Genomic DNA, 21,750 nt, shown 5'->3' on the forward strand with positions numbered 1-21,750 from the left:
CATCCTGCGCAGCTGCCCACGCCCCCTGCCAGCTGATGGTGCAGGTGATGCGGGGCCATGGCAGCGACGGGCCCCAGGCTCTCCGCTCAGGGCAGGGGTGTGCTCCTGGGCACACCCAGGAGCTGGGGTCCGTGCAGGGTGACCTTGCTCTGTGTGCTTTTAAAGGCCCAGCACTCAGGGACAGAGGAGCCTGGTGGGCTACAGTCCACGGGGTCGCAAGAGAGTCGGAAATGACAACTGAACAACAACCCTCTTTCTTAGTGAGTGAGCAGACTGAGTGCTTGGAGAGAGAGCGCAGGCGTGGAGCCTCGTACAGTTTTGTTTCCTGTAAAATTAGTTCTTCTTCACAGAAGTCTGTATAAAAGAACCTCTAAGATAAAGGGATGTTCACACAATAGTGGATTAAATCTGAATCCGTTGTGTAAACAAGGCCGCCCCAGCGTCTGCTTCTCTCAGCCCAGCTCACTGGCACCTGGGCTGTGTGTCCTCTCAGGGGTCTTCCTTGGCCCCAGCCTGGTCTCTGCTCTGTCCCTGACAAAGTCCGTCTGTCCAGTTATCACACTGTCCCCAGGGCAGGGCCTTCTTTCCTTGCTCAGTGCAGTGTCCCCAGCACCCAGAACAGCTTGGCTGTCAAAAATCAGTGAGTCCGACTCCACGATCCTGAAAAGGAGACGCCAGGTGTCCCTGTGCAGCCGGGGCTGGGCTGACCTGTGCCCCCTGTGACTGTGGGTTCAGGGAGCCTGAGCTGTGGCCAGGGTTCCCTGAGTGTCCAGCCCGACACGTTGCAGCCGGATTCCTGGGGGGCAGATGGCTGGCTCCCAGGCAGAAGCGAGGAGGGTGGGGTCGTGAGGGAAGCGCCCCTCGCCTATCCACACCCCAGCCTGGAGGAGAGAAGGCGGCATGCCAGGTGTGCGCTTGGTGGCCTGGTTCAGCCTGAAGCCAGAACCTGCCCCAGCCCGTGACACCCTGGCCGGTGGCCAGCCCCACTGGCGAGGGCACAGGAGCCCCCTGAGGTTGGCTCCTCCCGTTCAGAGCTCAGGACCAGAGCCCTCCTGCCCTCTCCGGCGTCCATGCCTGGACTCAGGACTTGGGCTCAGGGCTACCCTGCCCCCCGTCCCCACTGCCCAGCAGCTGCACCACATGGGCTGACCTGAGCATCCTCGGGTGTACCCCCAGGGAGCCTGCTGGGAGGTTTCTGTTTCACCCCCAAGATGGAGCAGCCCTGGACCTGCTGGGACTCGGGACTCTCGAAGCCCTGTGGTCAAGGCCAGCTCAGATCTGCTGTGGGACACTCAGCCTCAGCTCACCTCAGACAGACTGTCAGGAGGTGCCAGGAGGGAGGGGCTGTGAGGTCCTGCTCAAAGACCAGCTTCACCCAGCTCCCAGGAGACCTGCTCAGAGGGTGTGTGCCTACGCACACAGGTGTGTGCACTGTCATACACACATGTGCACACACTCATGCACACACCCATGCCCACATTCACACATGTGCACACACATATTCATACACACACACACATGCATGCTTTTGCTGCCTCTGCCTTGCAGGAAATGCAGGAGGTACTTTCGAATGATTTCTTTTTACAGAATATTAAGCGATTGTTGGATTGGTGCTTCTGAACCAGTAATAGAAAGTGACGCAGCTTTGAAATAAGCTCACTAATTAGTGCTGCGGCTCTGAAAGGCAACTTGTGAGCCAAGTTCCCTCCTCCTTCCTCCGTGTTTTGCTGCATTAGAAGATGTTCCCCAACAAGTAATTACTGGAGAGCCTGGGGGCGGATTAAAGGGGCCAATGTGGGGGAAACCAGCAGTGGATCCAGTTACCACCGAGGAGAGGGAGGGGCAGATGGGAGCCGGCTGTTGAGGGGCGTTCAGAGACAACGCTGGCCCTGGCAGTGGCCCCAGGAGGAGGTCACGTGTGTGGTATGGTGAGGCGGGGACGCTTCTGGGGGCAGCAGTTCACGCCGGCTGCTGGCTTGTCTCAGCCGGGACACTCCTGGCTTTGACAGCAGCGTCCAGGTCTGGGAAGCACTCACCTCGTCTGGCTGCAGAGCTGCCCTCAAGCCTGGGGCCTTAGCTGCTTGAGACTCAGGGCAGCATCTCCCCAGGGCCATGTGTGCGTCACTCCCAGCCCCCCACCACCATCCTCTGTGTCATCCTTGACACACGGTGAGCCTGCCGTGGAGGTGCCGTGCATGATGCCCGTTAGAGTGCATGTGGGGGTGTGTGCATGCACACGCAGACACACCTCCGCCACAGCCCACACCACCCTTACACACCCAGGGGCCACTCAGGAGACAAGGAGGGCTGGAATCAGAGTCCAACCAAAGCCCTGGAACTTACAAAGGTAACTTCATGGAGCGGTAGCTTGCCACACATCACCCATTTAAAGTACCCCATCCAGTGGATTTTAGTGCATTCACAGAGCTGGGCAGCCATCAGCGGTCTAATTTTAGGACATTTCATCACCTGAAAAGCAGCCTCGTGCCCGCTGGTGATCACTCCCCACTGCTCCCGCCTTGGCCCGGCCTCCGAACCACTGATCTGCTTTCTGTCTCCATGGCTCTGTCTGTCCTGGACATGTCAGAGAAATGGAATCACATGGCACGTGGTCCTCTCTGCTGCCTTCACTCTCCGTCATGCTCCCAAGGCCGTCCACGGTGAGCAGCCAGTGTCCATCCTTGCTGATGGACAGCCTTGCTGAGTGACAGTCACTGTGCTCACAGGTCCAGCTCTGCTGATCTCTTCTTCAGCTGATGGCCGTCTGGGCGGTTTGGCATCTTTGTGGCTACTGTGAGCAGTATTGCTGTGAACAGCAGTGTTGTCTGTGTGCCAGTTTCTGTGCAGACGTGTGTTCCTCTGTCTTGGGCACACTTAGGAGTGTAGCTGGTGAGTCGTGACTGGAGGTGCGGGGTTCTGGCCTTTGCACAGCTTCACCAGCACTTGTTACCTTCTGATCGTAGCCTTTCATGTGGGTGTGAAGTCAGGTCTCCTGTGGCTTTGATTTGCATTTTCCTGATGACTGATGACATCAAACACTTTTTCCTGTGATTATTGGCCAGTTGTGTATCTTTTTTTAGAGAAAGTTCTGTTCAGATTTTTGCCCATGTAAAAATTTGATTGCTTGTTTTTTCTTATTGCCTTGTAGAGATCTTTAAATATTCTTACCGGTTTGCATACATCTCCATTGCAGGCCATCTTTTCACACTGCAGCACAAAAGATTTGAATTTTGATGAAGTCAAGTGTATCTTTTTTTAAAAAATTGCTATGCTTCTGATGTCACACCCAAGAAACCTTGTGACCATGGTCACAAAGACCTACTCCTGTGTTCTGGGTAGGTTTTGAATTTTGGGAGAGCTTTGGATGGGCGGGAAGGAGGGGAGGTGTGGGTGCGGGCTCGGAGGTAGGGGTGAGGAGCGGCAGGGAGGCGTGTGAGCTCTGGTGGGGTGGTGCGGGTGCAGGAGTGAGGCTCCCGCCGCGTGGGCGCTGGCCAGGGAGAGGCGCTCTGGATGGCCCGCGGGGCAGGGGCAAGGGGAGGAGTGTGTTGGGAACAGTCGTCGGGCTGCTTGGTTTGGGGGGAAAATGCTGGCGCCAAGAATGACATAACGGGAGCCTGGGTGACACTCATGGGGAGGGTCAGGCACAGGACGCAGCGGCTGGAGTTGGGGCCGGTGTGAGGAGGAACCTAGAGAAAGGAATCAACTCCCGGGCCACCCACCCTGCTCACCCCCAGCGGAAGAATGCAGCCTGGGGACAGCCCCGCCTGCCCAGACCGGCTCCCACAGCCTTTCTGTGCTGAGCTCCTTGTCCTGTCTGAGCCTCAGGCTGGCAGCCCGCAGTTGAGGAGGGGTCTTCCTGGCGTAGCCCTCCATGTGCAGCAGGCGTGCTCCAGTATTGGTACCCACGAGGACATCCCTGGCCTGCTGGACGGTGGTATGGGCCTCAGGGCTCGCCCACCTGATAGCTGTTGAGGGTAACAGGTGACCTGACACTGTGGGGGAGAATGGGTCTGGGCCTGTGCACATGCCCACAGGGTGCAGGGTCCAGGGTGCCCAGGGGGTTCGAACATGAGCTTGTATGTCCAGAGTGTCCACGCCTGCACACGGGCTCCCACGGCTCAGGGTGGCACTTGGACTGGCAGGAACAATTTGATTAAACATCTGCCCTGAGCCCTCAACACACGGGGCTGGTCGTGGGGCCTCGGAAGGCTGTCAGATTCCTGCTTCTGGGGCGAGAGCCAACTGAGGGCCAAGGCCAGGGGAGGCGTCTGGGCAGCTAAAAATGTCCGTGTGTGTCAGGCAGAGCCCAGCTATTGGCATTGAACCTCATGTCTCCACTTGCCAGGGCGAAGGTGCACCTGTGCCTTCAGGCCCAGAGGGACACCAGCTGGGATGGGCTCAGCTGTGCCTTCTGCCACCCCTCCGCAGCCCTTCTCACCCTGCGAGGCATTTGCTGTGTGTCCTTGGGTGAGTTACCCAACCTCTCTGTGCCTCAGCGTCTCCTCTGTAAAAGGGGCACACCACCATGCGGTGTCTGTTTTTGGAGGGAGGGTCCTTGGGTCTCCTGTTAAGTTCTGGTGTCTCTGGGGGAGACTGTACGTTAGCTCTTAATTCCGTAGAATGGAACTCGACTCGCTTATGACGTTGGTTCTCTTCCCATCTTCACAGCCATTTGCAGAAATTGTGGTTGCTTGCCGGAGCTTCTCCTGGAAATGCTTGCTCTGTGGGTGTGGGTGTCCTTTGAAATGGAAGTGCTCAGAGCTGCAGAGCTGTAAGCAGCCTCGTTGACAGGCTGGCATCTCTGCTGCTCTGGTTTGCCAAGATGCCCACAGCCTCCTGGGGCCGCCTGGCCACACCAGTGCTCAGCCCCCGGTACACGGTGCTTCCGCCACGGCTGTGGACGTGGTCTCATCCCAGCGGTCACTCTGGTGCGTTCGCCCACCACGTTGTGTTCATCCCCCTGCCTCTGCGCTGCCCCCAGGGTTTGACGTGTGCAGGTTGACCCCCAGCGACTGCCAGGCGGCCCCTGTGCCCCCACCTGCTGTTCTTTCCAAACACCGCCGTGGGTGGTCCCATCCAGTCCTCTCCGTGTCCATGATGTAGAGTCAGCTGCAGGCCACTTGTCACACTGCTACTTCACTCTCAAATTCTGAGTTGGTGCACCAGAGCAGGACAGAATTCAGATGGAGAGAAGGGCACAAGTTTGTGGGGAAAGATGCCACATAGAAGAGAGGACAGCAACAAGACACGCTCCCTCCCGGTCCTCAGCCTCCGGCCAGGGCCCACTAGGTCTCATCCACAGGGACCAGTCAGCAGAGGCCAACACAAGGGATGGATGCTCCGCAGACTACCAGTCTCAGGTCTTTTCACGCCGGGCCCATGTCTCCCTTGGGTGCACCTACAGACAGGACCAGATGGATGGAGCAGCCCTGGGTGCAGGAGTGGGCGGACTGTGGGAGAACGTGTCACATGACTGGCAGGACTCATCTTGTCTTCCCACATCTGTCAGTCTGGACTCCTGCACAGCCCCAAGCCCAGAAAGGTGCACGAGGCAGAAAGCTTCCCGTCTTGGGCGTGGAAAGGAGTTCCCCCAGGACCTCTGGGGCAGACCGCCACCCAAGTCCCATGCTGGCCACTGACTGCTGGCCATGCTGTGCAGATCTGAGTGGTTTTGAAAACTGAACTGAATTCAGCCATAGTCCCCGAATACCAGCCACAACTTGCAGCTTGAACTTGACCATGTCAGTTTCCTGCTGGAACGAAAAAAACAACGGTTCTCCACAGGACTGCAACAAGACAGCGTCTCCTTACGTAGTGTTAAAAACCTCCAGGATGTAAACTAAAATTACTCACCATGAAGACTAGGAAAACCTCAACAACTCTCAAAAGAAAAGACAACAGACAACAAAGAATCGACACAGAGACTGGAGTTACCGTATTTTAAAGGCACTATTCTCTAAAGAGCAATAGCAGATACTCTTGAAATCAAAGCAAAGATGGACCATCACAGGGGAGAAATAAAAAGCTATGAGAAATAACTAGAAATTTTTAAATTGAAAAATACAGTAGCCGAACAGAAAACATACTTCATTAGTTCATTAGTAGAATGGAGACGACAGAGGACAAATCAATGAACTTGAAGATTGAGACAAATCATCCATTCTGAACAACAGGAAAAAAAATTGGGGGAAAAAAGAGAATAGACTCAGGGACAGCAGCAAGATGTCTAACATTTGTGTCATCCGAGACCCAGGAGAGGCGAGAGCAGTGCAGAAGAGTTGAAGAAGTGATGTCTGAAAACTTTCCAAACTTGGCGCAAGATTCATGTACAGATTTAAGATACTCAGCAAGTCGCAAATGTGCATTCCATCACAGACTGTGAAACCAGTCAAATGTCAAAAGCAGTCAGAGAAAAGGGACTGATGATGTATAGTAATCCTGCTGTTTAAATGCAGAGTTATATCAGCTAACTAAAAGCCAAAGTCTTTAAACACTGTGTGAGCCTACACGACAAGCCAGCAAGAGTTACAGGGCTGTTTGGACGCAGATGCCGGGCCGTAGGGTGGATGGGGGCCAGGCTCGGAGCCCCAGCCCAAGCCTTTCTCCTGAGTAAGGGTCCTGGAAGCTCCAGCTTTCAAGAGTGCAGGTTGGGGGAACTGTCCGCTTCCTGCCCTGCTTCTGTGTGGTCTGTCTGATGCTCCAGTGGGCAGAGCTGGGGATGTGGGGATCACTGCCCTGGACACGGGTCACGGCCCCTCGCCTGGCTTTACTGATAAGAACTGGCCTGGAGTCAGAGGCTTCCCAGCCCCAGGTGGATGCGGCCACCTCAGGAGCGCGGAGCGCCTGCCCCGCCCTCGGCACAGATGGCTCAGACCTGCATCCTGTCCCTGGGGTCCTCCCAGCCAACAGGCAGCTGCCCCCACAAACTGTGGCCTGGCTTGATGAGCCACATAAGGTTCCCCTGCTGTGGAAATGGGTCTGATTTAAGCATTTTATGTAGGAAAACAATGTGCTGGTGCTGTTACCTGGCCAGCCAGGTGTTAGACCCACGTGTTAGACCCCAGGTGTTAGACAGGGCAGGAGGTGTGTGCAGACGTGAGCGGTCAGTGACGCGGGTCCCCTCTGTGCTCCGAGGACTGGTCTGAGACTCTGGGGGCCACACCGATGACTGGAAGGGGGTCACCCAGAGGCTGTCTTTGGAGTGAGGAGCCTGGCCAGGTGAAAATTCCCAAGAGAGGCCCCTGGTTTCCTGCTCAGTGCCCTGGGTGCAGGCGTTGGGGGCAGAGGGCCTGCCTCCCAGGCCAGTTCTCGTGCTGCGCGCTTGGCTTGTGGGACACGGTGTGATGGGCCTCTCCTGCCTGAGGCCATAGAATGTCACCCAAGGGCCACACACCTGCTGTGCCTGCAGCCAGGATGGGACACTTGTTAGCCCATATGGGCTTGGCCCTGCGGCGCCCTTCTCTGCCCCGCAGACCTGAGGCTTCTGCCCAAGGGCCTTCCTGTCCCTGCGGCCATGCACATGGTGGCTTCACGGCCAGGACAGGAGGGTGGACCGGGGTCTGGCATGTCCCCTGACTAACCCCTGGGTTAAGTCCCCTGACCGCTGGTCTGTGACCCCTGACCCCGGTCTGTGACCCCTGACCGCTTCTGTGTCTCCACAGCATCAAGATGGTCCTCATGTGGACGAGTGGTGACACCTTCAAGACGGCCTACTTCCTGCTGAACGGGGCGCCCCTGCAGTTCTCGGTGTGCGGGCTCTTGCAGGTGCTGGTGGACCTGGCCATCCTGGGGCAGGCCTATGTGTTCACCCGCCACCCCCTGAAGCCAGCCCCCCACGCGGCCCACCCCGCCAGCACCAAGGCCCTCTGAGGCGGCGGGAGGATGAGGAGGCGGGCCACCTGCACCCCGTGTGGGCAGCGGGCGCTGCAGCCCGAGATGGGCCCGGCCGTCGGGGACTCGCCCGGCCTCCAGCTCTCGGGCGTGGCGGGGCCCGGGGGCCAATGCTGCGCTCTGCTGCCCAGGACTCCACGAGCAGGTCTCCCCAGGTGGGGCTGCCGTCCTCTCAAGCTGACAGAAAGCAGGCCTCTCTTCCACTTCAGCTCAGGACACCACTGGCCGAAGCCTGGGGCACGTTCACAGCCCCAGGGGGGCGGTCCTGCACCCCGCGGGACCTGGGACCTCCGGGAACCTCCGTGTCTTGGGCCCGGGGGCCCTGACATGGTGGGTGGGGGGGCCTGCAGCCAGGCCGGGGGTCTCAGGATGGGCGAGACAGGGCAGGAGTGAGAAACAGCACCGGGGAGCCCGGGTCCCCACCCAAGGGGCCCACGGTCTCAGGCCAGCTGGGGTGCCGCACCGCAGGGTCGGGCTGGGCCACGTGGGATGTGGGGCTCCGGCTTCCTAACCCCGGGTCAGCACCTTTCCAGGCCCTGGTGGCCTCGCTGCTCCACCAGCTCCTCCTGGTGAGGCTGCTGTGGCCCCAGTCGCGTCTGGCCGGGCATGGGCCTGGAGTGTTGGGAGGGGGCCTGGGTGCTGGTGGGCCCTGGGTGTGCCCGGGAAGGCCAGGGGCCCAGGTCCAGGGCTGGGCTGCCCCAGGTGTACCTTCCCTCTGGGAATCGTGCCCTTGCAGACACAGCCTGAGGCGTCTGTCTTCCAGGCCTGGAGGCGCCTGCAGGTCAGGGCAGGGGCCGGTGGGGCAGGCTTCCCAATGCTGTGCAGAGGCCCCGCCGCTGCCCCACCTGCTGCGCAGCCCTCCGCGTCCGCTGTGTCTGACGTTGGCCCTCTTCAGTCTACATGGCCATCTCAGCCTCCCGGGCGAGTATTCTAGACGCTTCTGCAGACTTCCCACAGGCACTTCCCCTTCTGCTGGGCGGGGCCCTGTGGCCTCCACGCACCCCTGGCCGCCAGAGCGCCCGCGGTCGTGTGGTCGGTGAAAGGCATGCAAAGCCGTCTCCTCCTCCTGACTTTTCCTCAAAAGCTCCTGAATGTTTGAGGATCCCGTGCAGCTCTCTGGCCTGCAAGATGCTCTGAAGATGCTTATTTTTTAAAATTAAGGGAGACGTCTGTCGCCGGGTGCAGACAGACCCAGCGGGGTCTGGGAGCCCCGTGTGGGAGCCCAATGGTCCTGTCAGGGTGACTTTAACTCAATAAACTGCTAGCGGATCCAGTGTGGCCTCGTGAGTGGAGTTGGAGCGTGGCACAGGGCAGAGTCGAGAGCCCGTCTGTCCTTCATCTCAGGGGATCCCAGAGAAGTGCTGGGCCGGCACCCTGCCCTGGGGGACAGCCCTGGCCTGTGACACCGGGGTCGCCCCTCAGATCCCTGGGGGACAGCACTGCCTGTGACCCCAGGGTCGCCCTTCCGATCCCTGGGGGACAGCGCTGCCTGTGACACCGGGGTCGCCCCTCAGATCCCTGGGGGACAGCCCTGCCAGTGACACTGGGGTCGCCCCTCAGATCCTGGGGGACAGCGCTGCCTGTGACCCCAGGGTCGCCCCTCCGATCCCTGGGGGACAGCACTGCCTGTGACACCAGGGTCGCCCCTCAGATCCCTGGGGGACAGCCCTGCCTGTGACCCCGGGGTCGCCCCTCAGATCCTGGGGGACAGCACTGCCTGTGACCCCGGGGTCGCCCCTCCGATCCCTGGGGGACAGCGCTGCCTGTGACACTGGGGTCACCCCTCAGATCCCTGGGGGACAGTGCTGCCTGTGACCCCGGGGTCACCCCTCATCCTGGGGGACAGCGCTGCCTGTGACCCCGGGGTCACCCCTCCGATCCCTGGGGGACAGCGCTGCCTGTGACACCGGGGTCACCCCTCAGATCCCTGGGGGACAGAGCTGCCTGTGACCCTGGGGTCGCCCCTCAGATCCCTGGGACAGTAACCACGTGTGCCAGCGGGACCAGGCCAAAGGAGGCAGACCCCTGGTCCCCACCAGTTCACACAGTTCGCTTGACAACGGAATGTCTCAAGAGGTTGGGAAGTGTCTCCTATAAAGGCCAGAAGAGGTATTTCAAGGAAAACGCGCAATTCTGTAGTAGAAGATCGGGTTGGAGCTGTTTGTACTAAGCAGCTTGTTTTCACGGACAGCATTTATAATGGGGGCAAGGCCAAAAAAACCCACCAAGTCAAGATACATGAAAGGGAATTATTTTAAGTTTTTTCGATGAGTCACGCCAGCCCTGGAGCATCCGAGGGTGAGGTCAGCCGCTCGAGCTGACCCGAGCTGGTGACAGTCAACGCGGCCGCCCTGGGCAGCACAGAGCCTCAGTGTGGACCCCGGATTCCCTGTACTGAGTGGTGCAGGGCAGGGGTGCTGCTCTGGCCTGGATGTTTATTTTCCTTCTGATAATGTGTTAATTCAGAATAACTATAGGCAATGGCACCCCACTCCAGTACTCTTGCCTGGAAAATCCCATGGATGGAGGAGCCTGGTAGGCTACAGTCCATGGGGTCGCTAAGAGTCGGACACGACTAAGCGACTTCACTTTCACTTTTCCCTTTCGTGCACTGGAGAAAGAAATGGCAACCCACTCCAGTATTCTTGCCTGGAGAATCCTAGGGACGGCGGAGCCTTGTGAGCTGCCGTCTATGGGGTCGCACAGAGTCGGACACGACTGAAGCGACTTAGCATAGCATTTTAATTAAAAATTATTCAGTAAAAGTTTAAATAGTTAAAAAAAAAAAAAGAGGCAAAAAATATATGGAGTGCCTTTTTGGGGAACCCGTCTTTGTTCCTGAGAACTTACCTGTAGCCTCCTCTGTGACTAGACTGATGAGCAGAGAACCAGCTCAGAAGTGGCTCCTGTGTTCCTCTGAGGAGCTGCCCTTTGGAGACAGCAGAGCGGGCAGATTCTCAGGCCTGGTGCCCCGGGCCCTGGACAGGCCATCCACTAGGGCAAGGGCAGGTATTTTTAATAGTAATTCCATTTGGGGCTCCTAGTGAGAAAAATATATGGAGGTCACTTTCATAGCTCTTCCACTCAACAAGGGTGACACTTTGGATATGGGAACAAGACGGTGCTGCTGTCCCGGCTCCTGGGCCAGTGACCGCACCCACTGGCCGCACCCACTCAGAGCGAGAGCAGGTGAACAGCTGCAGGGAGCCTCTCGCTGCCCTGTCCTGGATTCCAGCTGGCCGGGAGGAAACTGTGTGGGGGGGAGTGGGAGGGCATTTTCCCCTGAAATAAGAGGTACCGGAGTTGGGCCTATTTTGGCAGCAGATATGGGGGTTTCAGACTCGCATCACTGACGGTGGAGCACGTTCAGCTCTGGAGCGGCCCTGTGGATCTGAGTGGATCCCGAGCCCCCAGGGGTCAGCTGCAGTGGTAGAGAGCCGGTCGGGGCCCAGGGAGGTTACAGCATGTGCAGGAACAGCCCTGAGGGTAGGGGGCTGTTTGCTGAAGGTCCCTGGAATGTCACCGACACAGACCACCCCCTTTAAACGTGTACAGACGTCTTTGGACAAACCAGAGGGTTCTGGCAGGAAGTAGCCGTGGGGCATCATGTCTTGCAGGACTCACACAGACTGTCCCAGGGAGCGTCTTGGTGTGGGCTTCCTGGGTGGGTGTGGGGCCACAGGCTGGCAGGGACCTGGCCTGTTCTTGCCCCAACCTAGGTGGGCAACGGAGGCCACGGCCAGCAGAGGCCTGCCAGCCCCCGGCCTGAGGGACTGTGTGGGAGGGTCAGGGTGGGATGGTGGAGAGGAGCAGGAAAGCCAGGGCTGGTGGTCTGCCCAGGTGCTGGGGAACCAGTGTGTCCCCCTCCCCACATGGTTCTCCGCAGGACGGCCCACGGCACCCGTCCTATGACCTGCGGTGGCTCTGGTTCTGCAGGGCTCCTGGGGGCCCTCAGAACCACTGCAGCGGGGGTGAACAGCTGCCGTGGGTGTCCCATCGCTGACCGAAACCTCGGAGGGATGGTTGGCAAGCCCCCCTGCACAGGAGGAAGTACTTTCCTCCAGAGGAGCAGGCGTGTGGCCGAGGATCCTCCCCTCCCTGGAGAAGTAGCAGCTCGGTGACGACCAGCTTCCAGCAGCTGCACGCCCAGGGAGGCTGTGGGGCCCCCGGCTGACATGCAGGCCTGCAGCATTGCTGGGCATTCCAAAGGGAGAGCAGGTGAGGGCTAGGGAAGGGAGGTCAGTGGTCAGGGCTGGCACAGCCCCCGCAAAGGAACTGGGGGCTGTAAGTGCCCCCATCACCTGGTGGGGATGAGGCCTCTACAGACGCAAGGGGAAGGCCCCCCTCTGAGGGGGGCATGGCCCCCGGGGGTGTCGGTAGGAGCAGGAAGGCCCTGCCTCTTTCCCTGACAGCTTCCCGAGGCTGTCCCCCAACCCCGCTGAGCCCCACAGTGACCAGCAGGGGAAGGTCAGGGTGAGGCTGAAGGCCACGTGCGGCCTTCTGGCATTTGCTACAGGCTTGGAACTTCTGGGATTGTCGAATTTATTTTTAGTTGGCCATGGAGTGGAAACTCTGGAGACAAAAAACGAAAGCGCAGGACAGGCTGGTGATGCTCCTAGGGTGAAACTCTTTACTCCAAGCACAGGATGGCTTTGACCCCCGAGTCAGGCCGGGTCAGGCACGGGCCAAGTTCTGGTGTGCGTGGGTCGAGCAACATGCAGGTTGACGACAGGAGCCAGGCCCTAAAGCCGTCCCACCCCTCTGAGCGCCGAGTGGGGCGAGGACGCGGTGCCGCCCCCAGACCCTTGACTGTCCCCACAGGTCAGGCCGGCCCCGCCCGTGCCCACGGTCCCTCCACGGAGGCCCCGGCCGACCCGGCGCTGTCCGGGCTCTGCGAGCCGTCGTCCTCCGTGGCGGTGGCGGAGGCGGAGCGCATGCTGTCCTCGCGCAGGGCGGGCTCGGGGCTGGCGGCGCGCTGCTGCTGCTCCTTGAGCTCCGAGTAGGAGCGCGAGAAGGTGTGGAAGATGGAGGTGACCGGGAAGGCCATGAGCAGGATGCCGCTGAGGATGCTGCTCAGCGCCACCACCTGCCCGGGCAGGCTGCGCGGCACCATGTCGCCGTAGCCCACGGTGGTCATGGAGATGACGGCCCACCAGTAGCTGGCCGGCACGCTGGAGAAGTCGCGGCGCGCGCCCAGCTCGCGCTCGGCCAGGTGCACGAGCGGCGCGAAGAGGGCCATGGCCACGCAGAGGAAGAGCAGCAGCAGCCCGAACTCGCGCGCGCAGCGGCGCACGGTCAGGCCGAGCGAGCGCAGCCCCAGCGAATGGCGCGCCAGGCGCATCACGTAGAGCACGCGCAGCGCCCGCAGCAGCCGCAGCACCAGCCCCGCGCGCTCCAGCAGCTTGTTGCCTCCCGCGCCGGGCCGGGCCGCCAGGCCCACGAGCAGCGACACGTAGAAGGGCAGGATGGCCAGGATGTCGATGATGTTGAGCGGGGTCCGCAGGAAGGCGCACTTGCTCTCGGCCTGCAGCGAGCGCAGCAGGAACTCGAAGGAGAACCAGGCCACGCACACTGTCTCCAGCACGAACAGGTTGCGACACTTAGGGGAGCACTCGCCCTGCGGGGAGAGGGGGACTCGTGTTGGGGGCATGGAGGCCTATCCCTCCTGGACTACCCTTCCTCCAGATGACTGCACGTGTGCCACTGCAGGGCAAGGGTTGTGGACCAAAACCCAATTACTGTTTTTTTAAAAAAAAGAAGTACTAGGAAGTGGGCTTCCTGCGGGGAAGTGAGCGGGGCTCAGGTGAGCAGCTCCCCAGCAAAGCTGGGGAATTTGTTTTAAAAAAAAAACCAACCATTTAAAGCTCTGGAAGCCTGTTCCAAGGACAACAGCAAATGAAACATTTATTCAAGAAAATCTATGGAAATTCATGTAAAAAGGAGAGTCTTTGGTATTTGAACCAAGCCCCCATCCCCCCAGAGTCCCAGATCATGGAGGAGGCTGCTCAGGGAGATACCCAAGAAGAAAATAAAATAGACTTCACTAAAATAATCCAACCAATCATTAAACACACAAGCAGAGAACAGTAACATAAAGTCGGGGCGGGGGGGGGGGCAATATCCAGTGTTCCTGGATATTTTATCATCTAAAATGTCCAGTTTTCACATGTACACCCATGGCTGATTCATGTCAATGTAGGGCAAAACCCACTACAATATTGTAAAGTAATTAGCCTCCAATTAAAATGAATAAATTAAAAAAATAATTAAGTGCCCAGTTTTCAATAAAAATCATAGGGCAGGCAAAGAAACAGTGAAGTATGACCCATACGTCAGAAAAAAGAAAAAAATCAGGCAACAGAAACTGCCTATGAGAATGACCAAGTGTCAGATTAACAAAAAGGTTCAAAACTGCCGTTATAAATATGGTCACAGAGCTAAAGAAAATTTGATTGATGGTTCATAGCATCAGATGGAGAATATCAATAAAGAAACTTTTTAAAAGAATCAAATGGAACATTTGAAGTTGAAACATACAATAACAGAAAATTCACTACAGGAGTTCGGCAGTGGATGTAAACTGTCAGAAGAAAGGGTTAGAGAACTAGGGAGATCGCCGGTGGCGATTATGCAAGCTGAGAACCACGAGAACCTGGGACACACAGGTTGGGCCAGCACTGTGCCATCCAGGTACCAGCAGGAGGGAGAGGAGAGGAGGAGAATGTTTGAGAAACAGTGGCTGCAAACTCCCCAGATCTACTGAAAAGCAATGACCCAAACACCCGGGAGGCTCACTGAGTTCTGCCAGGAAGAGACATCACAGGAAAAATACCGAAGGCCATAGACAAGGAGAAAACGTTGGGAACAGCAGAGACAGCGATGGGTCACCTGAGAGGTCACTCGGGTGAGATTAACAACCTAACATCTCAGCAGGAAGCTGTGGATAACCATGTTCACACCTCTCAGCAAACACCCACCCACCTGAGGCTCCTATATCCAGCAACACTGTTGTCAAAGCGTGAAGGTGAAATGAAGACCAGCCCCGAAGAACAGACACTGAGAGCTGCCTTACAGAACTCCAAAGGAAGGTCTTCAGGCTGAAAACCAGTGGTCCCAGACTTCTCAGATGTGATACCAAAAGTATGAGCAAACAAGATAAAACAGATAGATTAAACTTGCCAAAACATGTCTGTCTAGTCAAAGTTATGGTTTTTCCAGTAGTCATGTACCTATGTGAGAGGTGGACTATAAAGAAGGCTGAGCGCCGAAGAATTGATGCTTTCGAACTGGTATGCTGGAGAAGACTCTTGAGAACCCTTGGATAGCAATCTCAAACCAGTCAGTCCTAAAGGACACCAGCCCTGCCTATTCATTAGAAGGACTAGATGCTGAAGCTAAAGCTCCAATATTTTGGCCACCTGATGAGAAGAGCTGACTCATTGGAAAAGACCCTGATGCTGGGAAAGATCGCAGGCAGGAGGAGAAGGGGGTGACAGAGGATGAGATGGTTGGATGGCATCACCAACTCAATGGACATGAACTTGAGCAAACTTCGGGAGAGAGTGAAGGACAGGGAAGCCTGGTGTGCTGCAGTCCGTGGGGTTGCAAAGAGTCGGACATAACTGAGCAATTGAACAACAAGGCTACAATGAGGTTGTGTGTGGGCCCTGGTCCAACAACAGGACTGGTGTCCTTTTGAGAAAAGGAGGTGAGCAGACACACACACGCAGAGGCAGGACCACGTGAGGACACAGGAGAAGACAGCCGTCCAGTCACCAAGGGGAGAGGTCTCAAGAGAAACCAACCTGCCAACACCGGGATCTCAGACTTCAGACTCTGAGATTGTGAGAAAACAGGTTTCTGTTCAGTAACATGGTCAGTGATACTTAGTAACAGCAGCCCTAGCAGACTAACACAGACACGAATACAGAGGTCTGGGAAGTATAAGACAAGCCGCAGAATGGGAGAATATACGTACACATCCTGTGTGATAAGGGACTTGTATCTGGAACACAGAATTCCTACAACTCAATGATAAAAAAAGACAACCCAATTCAAAAAATAGGCAAGGGATCTGAATAGACCTTTCTCCAAAGAAGATACACAAGTGACTGAGAAGGACATGAAATGGGGCTCAACACCATTCATCACCAGGGAAATGCAGGGAAGACCCACCCTAAGGTCCCACTTCACCCCCACCAGGAGAGCCAGAGTGCAAGAGCCAACAACAAGTGCTGGAGAAACCAGGCCTCGTGCACTGCTGATGGGAGCGTGCCGCAGTCTGGTCACCTCGGAAAGAGCCTGGCTGTTCCCGCAAACATTCCTTATGGAGTAGCCACACAGCTCCACACTCCCACTCCTAGGTGTGTGCCCGGAGAAGTCAACACGCATGTGCACACAGAACCTGTACACGGATGTTCATGGTCAAGTGACTCACAACAGCCAAGAGCTGGACACAACCCAGATGTCCACCTGCTGATGGATGGACTAACAGTCTGGTAGCTGCGCACACACTGGGATACTACTGGGCCATGGAAGAAATGAAGCGCTGACTCCTGCTACCATGTGGAAGAACCTTGAAGACAGCTCAGGGTGAAAGGGTCCAGTCACACCAGACATGCTGGGTGGTTCTGTTCTCAGGACCCAGAACAAGGAAACAGTTAAGACACAGCCTTGGTAGCTCAGGGCTGGCAGGAGCGGGGAGGGGCTGAGGAGTGCGTGAACCAACCGCCAGGGTCTCCTGGGAGATGGAAATTCTCTAAACTCAGACAGAGGTGGTGGCTCCAGAATTTGTGAACACTCCAGAAACCGCAGAATCATACACTTAAAAGGGGCAAACTGTACTGTATGTGAATCATATAGCAGCAAAGCTGTTGTTAAGAAATAATTATTAGGGCTTCCCTGGTGGCTCAGTGGTAAAGAATCTGCCTGGCAATGCAGGAGACACAGGTTCCATCCCTGGTCCAAGAAGATCCCACATGCAGCAGAGCAACGAAGCCAAACTACTGAGCCCGCGCTCTAGAGCCCGTGTGCCACAGCCACTGAAGCCTGTGTGCCCGGGAGCCCTGGCTCCACGAGAGCAGCCACCTCGATGAGAAGCCCGAGCACCAAAACTGGAGAAAAGCCGGCCCAGCAACCGAGACCCAGCACAGCCACAAATAAATACATAAAATGATACGAAAGACCTACTGCATCAGCCCGCGGCCCCAGTGGCCCTGTTCCACTTCAGCCCTTCTGGGCAGCCTGGGGGACGCCGGGGCCCGGCTCTGACAGGCCAAAGCTCCTCTGGGCAGTGCTGACGCCCCGGGCCTCTGCCCACCTGGTGTGGCCCTGGAGGAGCCACAGGGGCCTCCTGTGGGCCTGGGGCCTCGGGACACGGCGGGATTTAGGCGGGAAGGGGCTGTGGGGCTGAGGGGGCAGAAGCCCTGGCAGTGGGAAGGGGGACTCGCCGTCCTCGGGGCTGGCAGGTGAGGGGCGCAGGGTGGAGCCCGGCCTCACCTGGAGTCTGATGACCTCAGCCCACAGGGTGCTTGGGGGTCCTGTGACCCACACCACAGGAACACTCCCACATGACGTCCCTTCGTCCGGACTGAACTTGGGCTCCTGGTCCCCCATCATCTCTTGGTGAAGTCCAGCCGCAAGCCCCCATCGGGTGGGCTGTGGCCCCGAGTGCGGGAGGAGGAGGGACGAGGACCCTAGGCCCCCCCAAGGGGGGCGCAGGTGGGAGGAAGACCCTAGGCCCCCCTGGGGCGGGCGGGAGGCAGCCCCTCCAGGTCAGGCGGGGAGGTGGCCCCGAGTGCAGGAGGAGGAGGTATGAGAACCCTAGGCCCCCCTGGGGGGTGGGGAGGAGGAGGGACGAGAACCCTAGGTCCCCCTGAGGCAGTCGGAAGGCAGCCCCTTGGCCCCCGCACCTGCCCGGAAGCAGATCAATCCAGTGGATTCAGCCTGCGAACCTCTCCGCCCCACCACTTGCTTAAGGACCAGTCAGGAGGATAAGCAGAGGGAACTATTTTGGGAACTTTTAGAAAATGACCCTCATTTATCATAATTTGACACATCTGGCCTATTTGGCCAAAATTGGGTCAGCAGTAAACCTAGGCGCCCGAGGTCCTTCCCTCCCCCACATCTCCATCGGTCTCCAAGCACCCCCAGAGCAGCGCTCAGCACGGGCCTGCCCGGCGGGCCCTGGGGCTCCCTCCTCCTCCAGGCTCTGCCTTCGCCCTCTCCTGACGGGCCTCCCCCTCGGTGGCTGAACCCCTGGGCTTCGCAGGTGAGACGATCAGGCGGGGCCTCAGCGGGGTCCCTCCCAGCAGGAGGGAGTCTCCCCTTTCTGGTGCCTGTGGTTGCGTGGGGGCTGGCTCGGCCCATGGCAGGTTCACCCACACCTTCTGTAGCTGCACCCCAAACCTGCTCCCAGGCTCGGGGATCCTGCGGGGGAGGGCAGGTGGCCAGAAGTGTCACCATGGGTGGGGTGGAGCCCAGGGGACAGGCCAGGGTGGTCCCCACCAGGGCCTTGTGCAAACAAAGTGGTTTTTTAATTTTTAATTAATTAATTGGAGGCTAATTACTTTACAATATTGTAGTGGTTTTTGCCATACATTCACATGAATCAGCCATGGGTGTACATGTGTTCCCCATCCTGAACCCCCCTCCCGCCTGCCTCCCCATCCCATCCCTCAGGGTCATCCCAATGCACCAGCCCTGAGCACCCTGTCTCATGCATTGAACCTGGACTGGTGATTTGTTTCACATATGGTAATATACATGTTTCAATACTGTTCTTTCAAATCATCCCACCCTCGCCTTCTCCCACAGAGTCCAAAAGTCTGTTCTTTACATCTGTGTCTCTTTTGCTCTCTCACATACAGGGTCATCGTTACCATCTTTCTAAATTCTATATATATGTGTTAATATATTGTATTGGTGTTTTTCTTTCTGCCTTACTTTGCTCTGTACAATAGGCTCCAGTTTCATCCACCTCATTAGAACTGATTCAAATGCATTCTTTTTAACAGCTGAGTAATATTCCATTGTGTATATGTACCACAGCTTTCTTATCCATTTGTCTGCCAATGGACATCTAGGTTGCTTCCATGTCCTAGCTAACAAAGTGGTTTTTGAACCGTTTTCACAAACTTCACCCTCCACAGCCTGGCACTCCCGTGGCACCGACGCTGCCTTGATTTTCCAGTAAAATAAGCAGGCACCTCGATTAGCTTCCTTGGTAACGCAGGCCATGGGGCGGCCAACACCCTGGACACGGTCAGGAGAGGCCTGGCCTGACTGCGCTCCCACTCCCGGCTTCGTTCTCTTTTCAGAGCATCGAAAATTGTGGTGTCTGTTTTGCCAAGGAGCCTGCTGACGTTCGAGTACCATTGCTCCTCAAGGATAAACCCAGGTGTGAGGGCGAGGGTAGAACGCTCACCACGAGTGGCTCCGAGCTTGGCCGACGCCTGCCGCCTGGCCTGAGGCACCCGACCCCGGGAGCGCTTCACTGAAGACCCCGAGGCGGGCAGACTCTGCCTGTGTTTATCCAGGGTGTATCAGACTCTGAAAACATGTGTCCCCTTGCTGCCTGCATGTGTTCTGGACACCGATTCGCACCCCTCTGTTGATCCAGTGTGGACCCTGTGTCCAGCAGAGGAGCTGGACCGAGCTATTGTCTGCAGCTGGGAACAGGCCGGCGTGTCGCAGACTGGATGTTGCGAAGGGTGAATGCTCTGTCCTTACTAATTTATTTGCTGCTGCTGCTGCTGCTAAGTCGCTTCAGTCATGTCCAACTCTGTGCGACCCCATAGATGGCAGCCCACCAGGCTCCCCCGTCCCTGGGATTCTCCAGGCAAGAACACTGGAGTGGGCTGCCATTTCCTTCTCCAATGCATGAAAGGGAAAAGTGAAGTCGCTCAGTCGTGTCCGACTCTTAGCGACCCCATGGACTGCAGCCTACCAGGCTCCTCCATCCATGGGATTTTCCAGGCAAGAGTACTGGAGTGGGGTGCCATCGCCTTCTCCTACTAATTTATCTACTCACTCCTTAACAGCTTTATGTGAGATTTTCTCTCTGCCTCCCATGAGCACTTAAGGAAAATATTTATTAACTCAATTTACTAACATTCATAATAACTTGCCTTTGAACTTAGTTGAGGTTTATTTTTTCCCAATTATCTGTGACAAAAGACTCTTGTAGTACAAATAGATAATTAGGAGAAGGAATATTAAATCCACTTAGAAGAACAAATTCTATAAAAAGATCAGTCATTTACATAGAAGTCATGAATGCGCTCACTTGAAATTACCTGCACTGAAGCAGAGCTGTCAGTTCACTTTCCTGTCAACATCCTGTGGACTAGCTTTATGGGGTAACACAGAAAGAAATGAAGATACCTTGCTCCACCCTCTGCCTGCCCTGGCTGGAAGGAGCCTGTCTTCCAATTGGCCCTACAGACCTCCATGGTCCCTCCTGAGCGCCTCGGGGGTTCAGGAATCAGACAGAACTGCGGTCGCCAGCATCTCACACTTTGGTGCCCTGAGGAGCAGATCCCCAGGGCCCCGATGTCCCCACAGAAGTGAGCAGCGTGAGCCGAGACGGACACGGACAGCAAGTTGGTCACAGACCGCAGCGCTGCCCACAGATCAGTGAGGGGGTCGTCCATCTCGGGAGAGAACGGTTCCCCACCACCAATATGAATGCTTCCTGTGTCACAGACAAGGACTCAAAATCTGAAGCCACTGCTCCTCATTTGTTCCCCGATCTTAGTCCCTGGTCCTGGTGTGCATCTACAGCAGTGGCTGTGCCCTTGCCACGGGGCACAGACGCGCTTTCTCCGCTTTTCTGTATTGGGCTTGGTCCCACCCGTCCGTGTGATGCCCTCGACGCACAGCTGTGTGAGTTTCCCTGAGAACCTTTGGCAGCAGCTACTTAAACGCACGTTCCTGGCTGCCTGGGTTCACACATGGCTCCTCCACGAGGGCAGACACGCCCAAGCTGGGCAGCCAGGCCTGCGATGCTTTCCAGCTCCCACGACCTGGGCAGGAGGGGGCTGCTGTGCAGCCAGGAGAGGCCCTGGCGCCCGGCTCCTGCGCCACGTGCTGACTGGGTTCAGCGGGAGGTGATATTTTCCAGGAAGGCGGCTCCTCCCTGCCAACCATGTCTGCACGTCCACCCCGCAGCCAAGAGTAGGGATGCGTGGGCAGGGGCACAGCTCCTCACGACCACCTCGCCATCCAGCAGGTGCACTGAGGACCCGTGGGACCAGGGCCATGGCCAGCACTCAACGGACATCCTGGGGGCAAAGGACGGAGGGGCAGGCGGGCAGGGAAGGGTGCACGGGGTGGACGTGGTGAGGGAGGCTCATCTCCCACTGAGAAATCCCAAGATGCTCACAGGGAATCGAGAACAGACCACCCAGGGCAGGTGGACAAAGAAGATGGAAACTGTGGGAAGTTCAAATGGAGGTGAAGACGTGAGATGTCGGCTTCCAGGGGTGATCGAGTGGAAATTTAAAAAAGCAGGAGGTGACTTTTTTTTAAAGAACCAGGCAAATTGTTACCAGGTCACCCAGCACTGGTAGGCCGGGGTCCGGGGACTCGAGCTCACGAAGGCCTGGCAAGGCCTCCTCGGGGCAGCACCTGGGGCACAGGCTTGCAGCCCCCAGATGGGCATAGCCCCCCAGATGGGCACAGCTGAGGACCTGATCAGGTGAGCGGTCGAGTGGTGGAAGCTGGGTGAGCAAGGGTTCATCCCAGCAGGGCTCGCGACAGGAAGGGCCGGAAGCAGGAGGGGACGCGTAAAACTACAGAACAGGATTGCCTGGCTGCTACTGCTACGGGACCGAGTGGCTACAAGATGCTGCCTACGCA

The 21,750-nt window shown here is 57.3% G+C and overlaps 2 protein-coding genes across 5 annotated transcripts in view; one reads left to right on the forward strand and one right to left on the reverse strand.

The window, feature by feature from the left end:
- Positions 1-9,163, forward strand: part of SLC66A2 (solute carrier family 66 member 2) — a 40,201-nt gene extending 31,038 nt beyond the window's left edge. For all 4 annotated transcript variants that reach the window (XM_081563103.1, XM_081563105.1, XM_081563102.1 and 1 more), the window contains one exon: positions 7,662-9,163. In XM_081563103.1, coding sequence (XP_081419229.1) covers positions 7,662-7,869 — 208 coding nt within the window. In that variant the 3' untranslated portion in view covers positions 7,870-9,163. The remainder of the gene's footprint in view (positions 1-7,661) is intronic.
- Positions 9,164-12,497: 3,334 nt separating this feature from the next.
- The window catches only part of KCNG2 (potassium voltage-gated channel modifier subfamily G member 2), a 49,301-nt gene continuing 40,048 nt past the window's right edge, over positions 12,498-21,750 (reverse strand). The window contains exon 3 of the mRNA XM_081563092.1: positions 12,498-13,507. Coding sequence (XP_081419218.1) covers positions 12,713-13,507 — 795 coding nt within the window. The 3' untranslated portion in view covers positions 12,498-12,712. The remainder of the gene's footprint in view (positions 13,508-21,750) is intronic.

Source organism: Giraffa tippelskirchi, chromosome 14 (assembly GCF_054371585.1).
Source record: "Giraffa tippelskirchi isolate mGirTip1 chromosome 14, T2T-mGirTip1v1.2.pri, whole genome shotgun sequence".
In the NCBI taxonomy this organism is placed as follows: Eukaryota; Metazoa; Chordata; class Mammalia; order Artiodactyla; family Giraffidae; genus Giraffa; species Giraffa tippelskirchi.